General features: G+C 40.7%; 1 protein-coding gene across 1 annotated transcript in view; it reads right to left on the reverse strand.

The window, feature by feature from the left end:
- Nucleotides 1–2,928: 2,928 nt before the first annotated feature.
- gabbr1a (gamma-aminobutyric acid (GABA) B receptor, 1a) overlaps nt 2,929–15,768 on the reverse strand; it is a 141,621-nt gene continuing 128,781 nt past the window's right edge. The window contains exons 19-23 of the mRNA XM_085366700.1: nt 14,557–14,650; nt 10,898–11,025; nt 8,613–8,741; nt 7,693–7,836; nt 2,929–3,213 (exon numbers count right to left, since the gene is read on the reverse strand). Of these exons, the coding sequence (XP_085222826.1) occupies nt 2,929–3,213; nt 7,693–7,836; nt 8,613–8,741; nt 10,898–11,025; nt 14,557–14,650 (780 nt within the window). The remainder of the gene's footprint in view (nt 3,214–7,692; nt 7,837–8,612; nt 8,742–10,897; nt 11,026–14,556; nt 14,651–15,768) is intronic.

The raw sequence follows: 15,768 nt of genomic DNA on the forward strand, positions 1-15,768 counted from the left end.
CGGGAAGCTGTGCGAGATGAGGGATCATGGGACTGTGGCACAGCTGGGTTTGTCAGACTGTCATCATCTATAAACACACATCATACAAATAACGGACGCACTTGGGAGCAATTTGTCTACTTTTGTTTCATATGCAAGGCAAACATCCACTCATTGTCTCGGTAATGAGGTTCCCACTGGGCTTTACAGTTGGTCATCGTGTCAAATTTTGCTTCTAGCTTTTGTTTAATGAGCTTTTCTTCTGGGTTTATTTGGTTTTTTGAGTCCTGCAGAGCTGACCTAGAGACAAATATCAAGTTTCACTTGGACATAGATGAATTGGTCAAAACAGCCCGAGCAAATCAGAAAAACAACAAATAACTGGTGACATCTAGTGGATAGTGCAAACATGAGCAAACATGTGCTGTGCCTTTGGAATATGCACAACAATCCATATGATATGTCCACATATTTTAAAACGTATCAATTAAAACACGAGAAATACCCAGTGAAAAAACAAATATTTTATTTATGGTACCCATATATCTGCATACACATACTCTGAAATATATTAACATTTAATATCTTAGATATAGTGAATACAAATATCCCCAAATCCATGTATATTCTTATATATGTGCAAGATAATAGAACATTTCTGAAGTAATTTCTGCATTCATATACTACACTATCAAGTGATCAAGGTACTGCACAGTTAATAAATATGGCCTATTTCATTCATTTAAGTTGACTTTGACGGTCCTCCCCCAAACCCTGAGCTAAACCGAGTAACAGCGACACAGAGTGGAATCGTTTGTTCGGTTTAAAGTGCACACTGTGATTTACAGATATTTAAAAATATTTGACAAAGTGTTGTGTTACCTGCTAACAGCGTCATTCAGGCGTCATTGCTTTATAAAATCTGGAAATAGCTCATGAATGAAATAGTACATCCGCATTAACTGCCGAATAAATACACTATGTCACATTACTTTAAGTCCTTCATGGATGCTTTCACCACTTAGCTGAAGGCAAAAGATGAAGAAAATAAATTAGCTTCATTCCCAATCGTCTGTGGGAAAAAGGAAAAAATTCATGTACGTATACATACGACACAAAAAACGAAGTTTACAAGTATGACGGGTAACAGATTTACAGGTATAAAAAAATTGTGCTTTCTCTGCATATCTACAGTAATAGCCATCACAGAAGCCCTCAACGTTTCACTGCTGTCCAAACATAAAGTGGTTTAGATTTACAAAAGGCAGAAAGTACAGACTGTGCTTCTATTAAGTATGTTGGAATTTGGATGGCTCCAGTTTTGTAGACTGTATATGAATGTGTTTGACGGATAACTGTACCCCGTGAAATTAGGCAGCCAGAATAGACAGCTGGGCCTTGGTCATCATGGTAAGTGATGGTGATTACTCATATCAAATGTTTCCAGGACTCCACAGATAAAAATCAAACTGTCTGATATCCCATTCAATGCAGTCTCCTTGTGCACATCTGGAACACTTCCATTCTCTGTCCAAGGACCATTCAACCTCATATATGCGCTTCCATGTATCAGAACACTAATGCTTCACCATTTATTTTGGGGCTGACGATGGATTTCCAAGGAGCTAAATCTGGCTGAGTGACAAATTTACAGTGTTTAACCCTTGAAATGCCAAGAAAAACAACTGACCCTCAGGAGGCGATGTCATGGTCTTTAATCCTTTATGTGCTTAAACGATGACAGAACGAAAGATTTACTGCGTTTAACCTTTTAAACGTTCGGAAAATTTCACTCCTCATGAACATCCTGGTTGCACTCCTGACCTCCTGGACTGCCAGAACTGCACACGGAGTGTATTTCCACTGATAACTGGTGTTTGGCCCCACTGAAGCTAAGGGCCCCAAATGGTGATTTGAAAGTAGGGTCAGCATCAGTGCTGGATAAGATCCAGAAGTGCACAAGAGGACGACCCCAAAGGACTGTAGATGACAATATCTGCAAGATACGTTAGATGCAGGCTTGATGTGACTTGACTTGATGTCTCCTACTGTACTGTACTGCTAAATAAACACAAACTTCAAAAAATACATTGTAAAATATGATTTCAAACCCCAAAGCTATCAAAACTGTCCTCATTCATCAGTAACTTTGATCATTGTCTTCTTCAACATGGGTCTAATAAGGAACTAGCTTATTAAAATGCAGTTTTGTACTTGAACACACAGTCCTGACAACAGACATCCATGCATGCTTAGCTCCCTGGCCGTTTTAAATTATGGCTGTTTAATAATGCACATTTTTCGCTTCTGAGCTTCTCGGCTGCTTTTAGAGGAAACACTAGAGGGGGAAAAAAAGTCAAAACTGTACATTGCTTTGTCCCTTTGCAAATTTCAGTTTTCACAACTCTCCTGAAAGCTTAACAGAGAATAGAACAACAACTCTATGACAAAACAATCAAATATTACAGACCAATATAAATCACTACCGCATGTCTGTCTAGTTAATGAACTCGAGAGACAAAATGTGGAGACGATATAGCAAAGACACAAACACATCCTTTGAAGATCCTCGACACTGCGTCTCCACAACGAAACCAGATAACGAATGAGGGAGCGGAATGATTAAGAGACTATTGTTCACTTGATCTTTGAAAAAGACGTCGTGTGCTGCTAGTCTTAGATGTGCTTGTCGCCACGTCGAGCCACCGCGTGCGCCGTGTTTCTGGGTTGAACACAGTGAGATCAAAACTTAGAGGATGGGTGTTACCTGTGTGACTCTCCCCGAGTATAAAGCACTCCCGTGTACTCATTTCAGCTTCCACGCCGTGTTTTAAAACAGTGTCACTACTCCGCTGTGCTCGTTGCCCAAACAAGTGAAACTCACAGTGTCTCGTGCTGTTCTGTGTCCCTCGTGTGCGCCTCCCCCACCCGAACCCTCCCGTGTTTCACCTATTTATACAGCAGCGGGATCTGGCTGTTGTGACAGTGGTTGCGGCTCATCTTGCTGTCTGCTGGGTAGAGGTTGGAGGAGTTGGAGAAGGAAGGTGGGAGGGAATGATTGTCCGTGGTTGGGTTGGGATAGCCGGGCGGAGGGAGCAGGGACTTGGGATCTGGCTGAGAAGAAGGAGGCGGGGCATTGTGGTTCTGATTCTGGCCCGTGGAGGGTCGGCGGCGGTTACGTAGAGCCTGTCGTTCAGCCAGCTGATTGCGGAGCGCCGAAACCCTCTCTTCTTTCTGAAAACACAACCAGAGTCTGCAGTTACAAACTGAAGCATCCCTACGATGATCTAGAGCAGATATTTGTCATGTGATCGGCACACAGCCCCGGGGGCCGAAGCATCAGCCCGTGACTGACACTCTGTATAACTGCAGCACAAGCATGTCACAGATTTTTATATCAACTCTCAGAAGAAGAAAAGCACAAACACTTTTCTGGTGGCCAGCCATGAAGTTAAAACTGCCTGGGTTCCTTTGACAAAAACTGTGGGATTTTTCCATGATGTCAGTTTGTTGAAGTGTATATGCGATCAGTAGGTCTTGCACCAGGTCACATAACTTGACATTTATGATGATGCAGAATTTCCCAGATAACTTCTGTATTCTTATTTAGTTGATTATTAATGAACACTTTCTCTGAGATGCACAAAGGTTTCAAAATTCACAAGCGGGGTATTTACTAAAGTATTTATGATGTAGAACAAAATGTGATAATAAAATAATAAAATAAAACTTTTTGACTTTGAGACAATGACCTGCTGCACCTGATGGTGAAAGCAATGAAGAATGTTAGTCAGCTAATGCTGATCCATTTGTTTCAGGATCATTGAAGTCGCTGTTCTGTGGCAGAAAGCATTAAAGCAAACACATCATTTTTACACTGTCAGTTTAAATTAGCCAACATTGAATTAGCCAGGGTTGGCGTGATGATGTGATTTTGCCGCAGGGACAGGAGTGTTTTTCCATACTGTGCAGGACTTTAGAGAATCTGATTCAAAATCTATCTGGTGTTCAGAAAAGTAACTATGAGTTGATGTCCAATGAAAACTGCACTGTCAGAGGGTTTTTGTAGTGTCAGTCGCTGCAATTTTATACTGTTAACTAATAATTATGTGAAAATGTAAGTTGGGCAATGATGCAGAGAAATTCAAAAGTAATGTAACGAGAAGAGTAACAAATTACTTTCTTCAGGAAGTAAATCAGTAATTTATTCATATTACTTTTTGATAAACCCCTCACATCCTGAGTGTCAGGATTATAAACAACCCCCTGTCTTTCTGCCAACGTCTCACTTTGTGCTCCTGAAACTTTTTCCAATTACAAAGTTCATAAAAAAAAACCCATTTCCGGGTCCCTCATTCTGCTGGCGGTGGATTCCACCACGCAGCAGCTTTTAGTCATTTTCCATTTTTTGCTTGCAGATGGATCTGACAAGGAGTCACCTTCACACAACAAAGTCAGAGAGAGACATTCATTTTTTCCCTCCTGTGTGGATGGGACGTAACTGCACTCTGCCTCTATAGGTTAATAAGTACATTTTAAAAATAATAATTAAACTGATTAAAAATAAATCACAGTGAAAAAGCAACTCTGATATCTGATTAACTGCTTCAGAAATGTTCCTAGTGAAATACATTTGTGGGTTTCAGCTCCTCAGCTTGTGTGATTTATGTGAGTGAAATATCTTTGGGACCGTTTGGGTGACAAAACAAGACATCAGAAGATGTTATTACAGGTTCAGGGCTATTATGACTCTGAAGTAAACAAAACCAGGATGTGTGGATGAATATGCATGTTGATTAGCTCACCCAGCAAGTGTCCCTGGACGGCGATCCCCGAAGAACATAGCAAATTAGCCTTCTGATCATTCCAGGATTTAAGATTAGACTTTTTATGCTGTTTATATAACTGCTCATATTTTTTTATTATTAGTGCTGTTAGTAAAATGTCACACTCAGGCACTTTTTTTAAACAATTGTTGCTGCTTTAACGTAGAAATTTCCCCTTACAGGTTAAAAAAGCACATTTAACCTTAAACACAAGTGTTTTATATAATTCATAGAAACCTGCAGGGAACTTGTGCTACTTCCTGTAAAATATTCTCTGAAACTTCCCTAAATATCTACAAGGAGATGGCAGAACGCCACATAACACAACCCAGTGAGCCACCGCAGATCTAATAATGTTAAATATAGAAAGCTGGAATACACGGTCACTACAGTAATCAGCAGAGGTCCGGCAGCCTCGCCTCTGTCAGTGCGCCCCAGGCTGTGGCTGTGGCTACAATGTAGCTGCCATCACCAGTGTGTGAATGGGTGGATGACTGGTTGTGTAAAGTGCTTTGGGGTCCTTAGGGACTGGTAAAGCGCTATACAAATACAGACCATAATGAAATGAATTGTTACTTATAAAGAAAGATGAGCCAGAAATAACATGAAAACAAAACGGTTATTTCGCTGTTATTAACAGTGATGACAGCAAAACAAACACAATAACTGAAACTCCCGTCTCCATTGGCAGGACTTTCCCAGCATATACAGGAATGTTTGATTATCCCAAAAAAGGTTGAGGGAAACAGCAGGAAAATCACCACAGCAACAATAACATTATTATAATGTTTAACTAGTTGTTTCTTCTTTTTCATTCACATCTTTGTTTCTGAAATTGTCAAAACTACCAGGAAAATGCTCCGATTCCTGAAAAGGTATTTCACATAAGCTAACACATCCTCACTGGGACAGTAAATGGTTCACTCTGTGCAGCATGATCACATTTAGAGAACGACCAAAGACCAGCTGTGCAAGAAAAAGTAAAAACATATCTTTAAATTAAGCAACAACAATAATAATTTTGTCACCATAATTAAAGTTTTCGAAACTGAAATAAAAATAACAATAAAGAATTAAATCAAACATGAATTTAATAAGTGAAGAGATGCAGGTTTTTGATTACTTTTAAAACATAAAGCGACAGACAACCTTTCACTAAAAGTTACATAATACTGTTATTACTGTAGTTTTAAGGTTTCAGGTGACTTTATTTGTTCCCATTAGGGTTTAAAATCACAGCCATTAAAAAAACGAAAGAAACTTCAGTCTTTGCTGGATGTCCTCACTCGCTCTGTGGCAGCTGTGGTTTCTAATAATTGAGTTTTAGACTGAAAGATCAGATGAGCCACAGTCTGTGTCTCTGGGAACGCAACACTCACCTCCTCAGTCAATGCAGACGGAGCTTCAGAGTTTTCCCCCTTTAACTTGAACCATTATCAAAACTCTGCTTTTTTTGGCCTCTGACACTGTTTTTCTTTATTTTTCAGTTTCTCTGGCTGAAAATCCTCAGATTGTTTTGCTTTAGCCGACAGGCTTCTCCAAGAAAACAGCTTCACTCTTTGCTGTTCAACCCCGAGGTAAATGTGCTTCCATACAAAGAGAATGGCGGCAGGACAAAGAGCGTTTTAATGATGGACAGAGCTTCCAGGTCTGAAAAGTGAACCCAACAAAAAGTGCCAAGTTTTCCAATTAGAGAGAGCGTCTAGCCTTTAAGGGTCTTAGGCACTAGTTTTATACTCAGTAACATGCTAAGTTACCTTAGTCATTAATATAATTAAAAACAAAGATTATCCGAGGTAAGCTCATTGGCTAATGAGCTGTCAGCCAATGAGTGTGCAGACTGCGATGGTGAAAATGCTTCATAGCAGGATTTCATTTACTAACGTTGGAGTGAAACGGCACCATCACAGTGTTTATATCCATCATTTCTATTGTCTATGATTAGTGAGCGAACATGCGTTTATTGATTTATAATGATTCCGACACACTAACGCACAAATACACTTAAAAGGAATTTTCCACATGCATCTAATTACCGTGCAGGTTAAGAGCATTTCTATGCACATATTAGGCAATGAGGTCATCACGTTTGCACTGCATGGGAACATCTTGCAGCATATCTATGTTCACACAGGCAGCACTCTCAGTGCTCAGCATGCCACACAAACATACATAATAAATGAATTACATAAGATATCTGTTGTAAAATTATGATATTATTTTATGCCATGTTATACCCCTAATTAAAGATTGTGAATTATGATGTAGTTTTAGTTTGCATTATTCTCCTGAATTAGAAGAAGCTGATAACTATTGCATTAGTTAAACTGATTTGCATTACATTAAATTGCTGACTTGTTGTGAATGAATGATATTGTTTTATGATGCATTATATTGCTGAGTTATAAGAAATACTGTTCGCAGAAGGTTATTGTCTAATTTGTCTGAGTAGAAGAGAACAGAGTGTGCTGGAGTTTTCTGCCCCATTTCAGCAGGAGCAGATAAACAGGGAGCCAAGGTCGTAGCTTAGGCGTTGTGTGAGAGAGAGCATGTGAATGTTTAGGCTTTTTATGATAAGGTGGAGGCACCAGAGGTTATAAAAGTTTGAGCAATGCTCCACCATTTTGAGATTTTGAGGCTGTCTGCATCAGTGTCCATCTCCCACGTGTGTGATCATTAAATCATCGTTTGACTCAACCCGGCCGGACCAGTGTTGTTATTGTGGTTTTTTCTCTTGTCTCCATCCCCAATATTTTGAACCTTAACACTGTACAATGATTTTTTACGAGTGTGTAGTATATCTATCGCCTTCACGGGTGAACTCCAGGTTAAACTGGAATCTGTATTTAATAATAATGATATGTGCATCTGTTTAATGCGTCCTCACCTCCTGGATGATCTTTTGCAGCTCCCTGTTCTCCCTCTCCAGCTGCCTGGACTTTTCCTCGTCGTTGTTGTTGGTGGACGAGCCGGTCTTCAGGGTGTCCTGCTGCTCCGACTGCCACTCGCCGCGGGTGATGAGACGCCGCATCTGGACCGTTGCAGAGACAGGAATTCAATAAAGAAGAAAATCAGGACTGAGACCAGCTACCCTGCGCCCAATGAATAATGCATCTATTCAGAGCCCGTAATAAAACATCTTTAATATTTGCAGCCCTCTCAGCCAAATCACTCACATTTCTCTAAAGGCTTAAAAATATTATTCATCACTGAAGACTTTTATTTTACTTTAGTGACAAGTTCAGCACTCGCTGCTGCGCCGTCTCTGCACAGCAGTGAGCTCCCACAAATATCCTGATAATCAAAGGGTGGAGACGATATTGTGATTTCCTGTTAATGAAATTTGAATTTCTGTAAGCAGCACTCTTCCTTCTGTCTGCAGCATGTGCACCGCGCGGCTCTTCTTCTGTTCATAACAACCCAAAAAACCCACGGCACTGCCAGACGTGTAAAACGTCTCACTTTGTTTGTTGCGGAAGATTTTTTTTCCTACTCCAAATGTTTACGGCAGCTACAAATGTAAAAGCTCCCAGCAAGAAATTTCGCAGATTATTACCTTAATGTTGAAACGGTAAGACAGATATGATTTGAGCCGGTCCAATGTTGCGCTACACTCAAACGTCAAAGCGTGTTTATGCAGTTGGGAAACAAAAAAGCTGTCAGAGTGAATAACGTGATCTCGACTGTCGTGCGCTACAAGCTGCAGCTCATTCCTAAAGATGCTGAATTTGAAACGTTTGACCTTCAGTTTCACTTCACTATGAATGTCAGCGGATCTTAAAAGGTGTCAATCATGAGCAGGAGCACCTTGGGTACAAAGAGCACCACCAGTGTGATGTAGGCAGAGAAGACGATAGCTAGAGAAGCAAAGGCAAAGGAGGCGTCCTGCTGTGAAGACAGGATCATAGTCACCGGAGCTGTGATCAGGCACAACACCTGCAGGAAGACAGAGAGAGAGAAAGAAGTAAGAACAAAGGGGAGAGTGAGATTAAATGTAAAAAGAAAGAAGGGAGGTAGGGTTGGAGGACAGGAGGTGGAGAATAAAGCAGAGTTGGAGAGCGACAGGATGAGAGGGGAGGAAAATCACATCCGTAAAAGCATCAGGCATCTGTTTATCATTCCGGGGAGGGCTCCCATGTGAAAACAGCATTAAAAAGTCATGACTGAAGTGGCAACAGCGTGCTGACAATCTCCACATTGTCATCTCATCAGGGCCTGGAGCTCACAACTTAGCAAAGAGGAAGGAGGTCCCCTCGCAGACGCCATTAACTATTGACATCGTCATAAAACTGAAATGTGAATATTATAAGATAAAATAGCAACATTAGACGTGACTCACATTGTGGAGCCATGGGACGAAATGGTCACGCAAAGCTGCATTTAATGACATCATAAACAACCATAAATGATGGATGGATGATAAATCTTCTCCTCGATAAATGAGGCGAGATCTGTCCATTTATTAATTATATATCCACAGAGTATAAGATGATAAATGTGCAGCTGCTCATTAGGGAGCTTTCTTATTCATATATTAATGGGGATTCGGGCCAGTGCAGGAAAATGTCAGTTAAAAACAGCAACCTAAAAAAAACGTTTGCCTTCTCTTGATCAAAACAGGGAAAAAAACCCTCTGCTGGCAGTTAAAGCAACAGAAACAACTTTTATTTTTTCTCCTGCAGACATTTTACATCAATTCCAAAGTTAGTCTGTGTCAAGAGTGTCAGGAAATGGCAGCAAGAATTTGTCTAAAGTGGCTACGGTGAACATAATGGCTGCTATTCCAGTGTGAAGTGCATCCTAGGTGCCTGCGTTTAAGATGATTCACTTGCTATTAACAGCCGCTGAAAAATGTTTATGACTGACGGCTGCTTTTACTGCCATTCTTTAGTGCCCAAATGGGTGCATTTTTAAACCTATTGCTGCCATGGGACGGGATAACTCCATACTGTGCATGTGGTCTCAGAGATACACTTTGCATTACCCGCACTGTGCAACACACAGTACATGCCCAGCACTAAAGCTGAACTGCAGCACTCTGATAAGGTTGGCTTGCATCTGAGTGCTGCGCAGTAACAGTCTGCTTTGTATTCTTTTGATTTCATTTAACATTTACTTCACCGTGAAATGTCTTTGAGTTTGCACTTTGCAAACAAGACTTGAAATAAGAGTATCATAGCAGCGCAGGTACGATGAGGCAGCACCTGGAGCTGGCAGCAGAATGATTTGGATAGAAATGCAATAGGGGCTCTGAATTTAAGAGAAAAACATACATATATACACATATATATAAATCCCAGATCAAGATGAATATTAACTTCCTTGTTGAATCTAAATTGACTCTAAAATTTGAATTAAAGATTTACTCCCAACTGTAGGTGTACACAAAGCATTGTAGTCATGTATGGGCAACTAATACAAGCCTAATATGGACCAATCGTGCTCATTTTCAGTGCTGTATTCTTATTCCAGGACCATTCATAATAATCCTTATTTATCTTATGTCATCCCTCGGTTCTTCCTCTGTCTGGAACAAGCCCGTCTACCTCCCCTGCCTCCCTGTAAGTCAGCGGCCCCTTCTCACTTGTTTTTTTGCAGAAGCTAGCATAATATAATTGTGATCTTGTGTATGCTGTCACTGCTTTGAATAATATTAGCTTTCACGCCACAGTACAAGCACATCCTGCATGCTAAAGAGTGATGCCTGCAGTTCACTTAAGGGATGTACGTATCGCTGATCACAAGTTATGCCGAGTTCCTTTAAATTACCTGTGACATTAACTTTTATAAACGACCAGAACCTGTAACGTATTGCCTCTCGAGAGCTGGCCAAGCTACCTGGCTGAACGAGCAGGAAAGTAACTTCTGGAAGGCAAAAAAAAATCTCAGCTCCAAAGTAATCATGGACCACTGGCATTGATTAACTCCCCGCTGATATACTGCGGGCATTTTGTGCTACGGAGTAATAAAAACCATACTTATTGCCACTTTGTTATTCCACATCCTACAAAAGCAAGACAGCTGTAAAAATTTAAACCGCCGCACCCAGAAATGGGCTTAGGCATGATGGAGCTGTTTCTTTACGGACTCACAGCAACGTTGTAAATAGCCATCCCCACGGCCCGATGGTCATTGATTTTTTCTGTGGAGACAGACTTGGTCTCATATGCCAGAAAAATGCCCAGCAGCAGCAGCAGACCCTTGTAGCCGTAAACCACACCTAAAGGAAAAGAGAGGAAGAGAGAGAACGGTGAGGCGATGGAGGTGAGTACAGATGAGCAGCCGCGTTATGCAACGCAGGCAGTTGTTTAAAGTGCAAATATTTATATAATATATAAAATATTAATATTACATATGATGCTGATTTCCATTTTTATGTTAAGACTCAGCAGTTTTTCCTGAATCACACACACCCAAAAATTATTTATATTCATACTGCCTGCTATGCAGCTCTTCAGCTGAAGAGCTGTAACAAGCAGTTTTAGCTCCTCCCTAAAAGCCCAATTGCTACTCATTGGCTAGCTTCTGGAAGCCAGCAGAGGAGCAGCAGTTAGAGATAAAAAAAAAAAGTATTATCATTACAGGGAACATAATGCAGGCTTTAGGTGTTAATCAGGGTGTGATGGTGTTGCTATACAGCTTAAAATACTAGCCATCACCAAATGACTCTTTAGTGTCTCCCTGCACTCTGGGATATGTGCATGTGCATTAAATAAATGCAACACTATGAGGGACAGTTAGGGCCAACAGTAGGACTCCTGGGATGTCATGGGGGCTATAAGTTTGGTCATTAGCTTCTGAGAGTCAATCTTCATTTCGGTTCGAGTGTAAGATTCTCCTGGTGAACATAATCTCACGCGTGTTCGTTCGGTCACGCACTTAATAAATAAACGACTACATGACTGAAGAAACCTAAACAGATGAACACATTCATATTATGAACAAAATCACAGACTATCTGCAAACATGTGAAACATGACAGCTCGGGACCATATTGGTTGGGTCTGATTATTGGGGTGTCATAACCCCCCTAACCCCCCTGGGAATTGCGCCCCTGCTTGGGACACGTCCCTTCTCCATAAATGAAATACTTTGGAACAATAGCAGGCTACCTGAAAGTGTCACGCACACGCTGTCAGGACAGTCTGATGCTGAATTATAGTTATAGCCCTGTAAAGTGTCACATATACACTGTGTTCCCTCTAAATTCTGAGATATTGGAAGCAAAACTCCTCATTTCCAAAAGACCAATTTCACATCAAAATGCCCTGAAATTGTGTAAGCGACACAGCGAGATAGTCTGTTATCAAGTGAAACTGGTGGAAAAATGGAAGTTTCTCTGTGTCATTTGCTGCTTTTCAGACTCAGATGGTGTTTGGAAATGGATTCTTTATTATTAGGCAATTCTTAAGTTTGCAGTTTGCAGCTGCTGTTCTTCTTGTTTATTTTCATTTTGTGTTGTTTACCTATTTATGTCTTTTATTTATTCATTTATTGAAAGTCTGAAATGAATCACTTTTTACAGGCCGTTACCATAAACCAACAAGTTTTGTCCCTTTGCCAGTGCTGTAGGCACAAACGTAAAGAATAACCTTTACCCGGTAGTAACTACGGAGAAAATAATGAAAGCTATTAAAATATGAACCAAATGAAAACTAATGAATAAAATGTTTAAAACAAAATCATTTGGAGTTTTCATGATTAATGCAATACAAATTTGTCCACCTAACATTAACACACGTGTGTAAAGGTAAAACATCCTCAAACCTTAGTCGTGTTTTTTTAGGCCAAGAAAACTGTCAGTAAAGAGTTTTGGCTTTTGAAGCCACAAAGACTATTTTGTATATATTTCTCAAAGTGGATGCTAAGGAGATGCTGAAATGTGACAGGTAGAGAAAAAAAGAGCACATGCCGTGGAACGTCTCCAGGATGCTGAGGTGGGAGGAGAAACTGGGGGGTTGTTGATGGGCTTCATTCAGATCAGCAGCAACATAAGAGACAGAAGGCCTTGAGGCTGTTGTAATTTTTGTCCTTGGATTGCTATTATGTCATTAAATTTTAATATTGTTTCAGGCGAGAGAGTAGCCACTTAAATCCTGAATATTTGGCCAGTTTATCCAAATAATGTCTGAAATCTGGTCCGTCTATTTTGGAGACAAAGATCCACCCGCCGGGTAAGATCGATCAGTGTCCATCACAGTCCCTGAGCTTGGCACACCCTTTAGGTCTTTACTGCTGACGTGATAAGTTGTAGTTGTGGATTTGGTTTCCCTGAATGTTTTTGCTTTTGCTTGTATGCCATTAGATACCACTGCAGGATACCGTCATAGTGACATGACTGCTTCCATTAATTTTAAAGTCAGCTCTCCATGAATTGTATATGTTACAGCAAATTTACTAGTAACAGGAAGCATCACATATCCTGTAAAAACAGCCGCGTAATGCCTCTGGAGGCAAATCTGTGACCCTGATATCTCAGATTTAGCTTTTGCAAGCAAGGTTGTGTTGCATTGTGGGGGCTACAAGAGCCGTTTTTGACCTTTTCTACCAGAGTAAGATCTTTCTTTTTTAGCTATGCAAGCTAGCTTGAGGTACAAGGGTAGCCTCTTCTTGGTCAATCACATTTTGAATGACTGATTAATTCTACTCCGATTTGGATGAATTTAATGGAATTTGGTATAATCATGAAGGCTGGGCGAATAAACTCAATGTCTTTGGTTTTCCTGCCTCCTGGTCTCTAGACCTGTGTGACTGAGACCTAAAATCATGAAACAAAAAAGTCCCAGACAAGCCTTAAACTTCATACTGCTGTATGAAAGTCATGGATTTTCTTATGAGGACTTTAAACGATTAGTTGGGCTTTCTCACCTGGTAAAATTGTATCATGACACAGTACGGTTTATGGTGGAAAGTGACACTAGTGTGTGTTAAAATGTGACAACAGTGTGAGAGTGAGACAGCTTTGGACTCTCTGGGGATGTCAACATATGAAGAGACTTGCAGAAGTCAATCAATCACCAGCTACACATCGATAAAGGCCTTTAGTCCCCCGGTCTTATTTTAGTTTGTGTCTCAAATACATTTTATGTATATTTAATGCAAAATAACTGAGATATTTATGGATGTTTTACAAATTTTGGGCTCATGCTGACTTAACACCAAGTGCTGGTGATAAATTCAATGTGGCCTTTGAGGAGTAAAAACACTGCACAGATGTAAAGTCAAAAATGTTGATACAATAGATACTGAAGAGAAAAATATGCTGGATACAAAGAAATCCAGTCAGAGTCGGAGAGAAAAGAGAATCGGTGACTGAGTAAAATTCAACACTTATTCAGACTGTCCATTGTTTCTTTACACTGCCTGATATTAAAGCACCATCTTTTCTTCCCAGAGAAGGGAAATGCTATGGGGCAATGGCCCAGTTTGTGACCCACATTATTTGAATTTCAGCACCATTATACTTTCATAAGAGCTGCCACACTAAGAAAGATAGCAGCAAGACAGACAGAGAGAGGGACTGCGTGGGCCGACAAAAAGCAAAGAGGGAGTAAAGCAGGAGAGAAAAGAGGACTCAAATGTAAGGGGCGGCGGGGGCTGAGGGATACGAGGGCTGTGATATGAGACCTGTTAAATTCTGAGTGAGCGGCAGTGACGTGTGTGCGCATATGTCCGCGTGTCACAAAGATACTCAAAACCAGAGGAGGGTGAAGCAGAATAGGGAGACAGATTGTTAAGAGAGGACAGATACCGAGCCACGTGTTCATCTTCTTTGAGCTGCAGTGCTCCAGCAGGGGCTGAATCAGGACATCCAAATCTTCTTTAGGAGCCTCCTTAGTGAACTTCTACTCACACGGCAGACAATGGAAAAGGAAAAAGGGATGGAAGGATGAGAGTGAGAAAGGGAAAGGGAGCGAGAAGACAGAGAGGGGGAGATAATAAGAAACTATGAAACAGTAGCATGGGCAAAATTGCACAGTAAGTATAAGCCTCAGCGACCGATCCCCTCGGGTAAATAGGGCCTTCCCGACAGGCAGATATAGATCACTGAATTAAAAGGATATCAGACATCCAATAAATATGAAATATGAGCATTTTAAAAGTCCATCAAATGTAAGATTTGACTGTAATTACATCCACTGTGGTGCAGGTTTGTAAATCGCTTGCTCCCGACTGAGGACGAAAGTGCTTAATGAGTATGTTTGCGTGCATTTGAGTATCCTGGTGTTCTCATCTTAATCTGATTTGGACTGTATTCAGGACATAAAATTTAAATGGAAGACTGTCCGAAGACACAATAATAACATCTGTGTCTCGATTCCTGAACACTGACATTCATTTTCTACTAAATGAGGCTAAAGAGATAAAGTCAGTTTGCTTTTGCTGTGTGGGTCACCACCCTGTCTCAGCACAAACACCATTCCTAATCTGCAAGACACGGACTGCATATGAAAGATGAATTTAGAGATCATGATCGCTGATTTGTGAACTCTGCATTTTAATGCCTCACAGTTGGTGCTTTCCCCTTTGCCATGTTTATCAGAGCAGCCAGGAGGACCATGCTGGATGCCATTAAAATAAAAAAAATATTCAAATGGCGCCAACACTAAAAACATGTCTGTGACTCTATTATTAGCTGAGTTGAAGACACCGGCTAGTAGCATCTCCTATCACTCAAAATGTCCATCATATGTCCGCATGTCTTAGTAATATTTAATAATAAGAATCTACTGGGCTCATTTTGCGTGCTGCTTGGAGCTAGTCTCAAGCGACACTTTGAGGGACTGCTTTCCCATTTTTGGCATCACTGTCTTGGCTTTGCTTTTTGGCTACAGAAGCTGCTGCTTGGTGCAACACCCACAAACAATGGCAATAAGAACAAAAGGCAAAATGTGGAGAGAAGGACGCTGCCACCTTGCACTAATGACTTAATTTGCAACCAGAGTTTGCACAGCTGTAACCG

The sequence above is a fragment of the Diplotaxodon limnothrissa genome, linkage group LG11 (genome assembly GCF_057381915.1).
Source record: "Diplotaxodon limnothrissa isolate DT_005_m linkage group LG11, D_limnothrissa_male_GT1.1, whole genome shotgun sequence".
NCBI lineage: Eukaryota > Metazoa > Chordata > Actinopteri > Cichliformes > Cichlidae > Diplotaxodon > Diplotaxodon limnothrissa.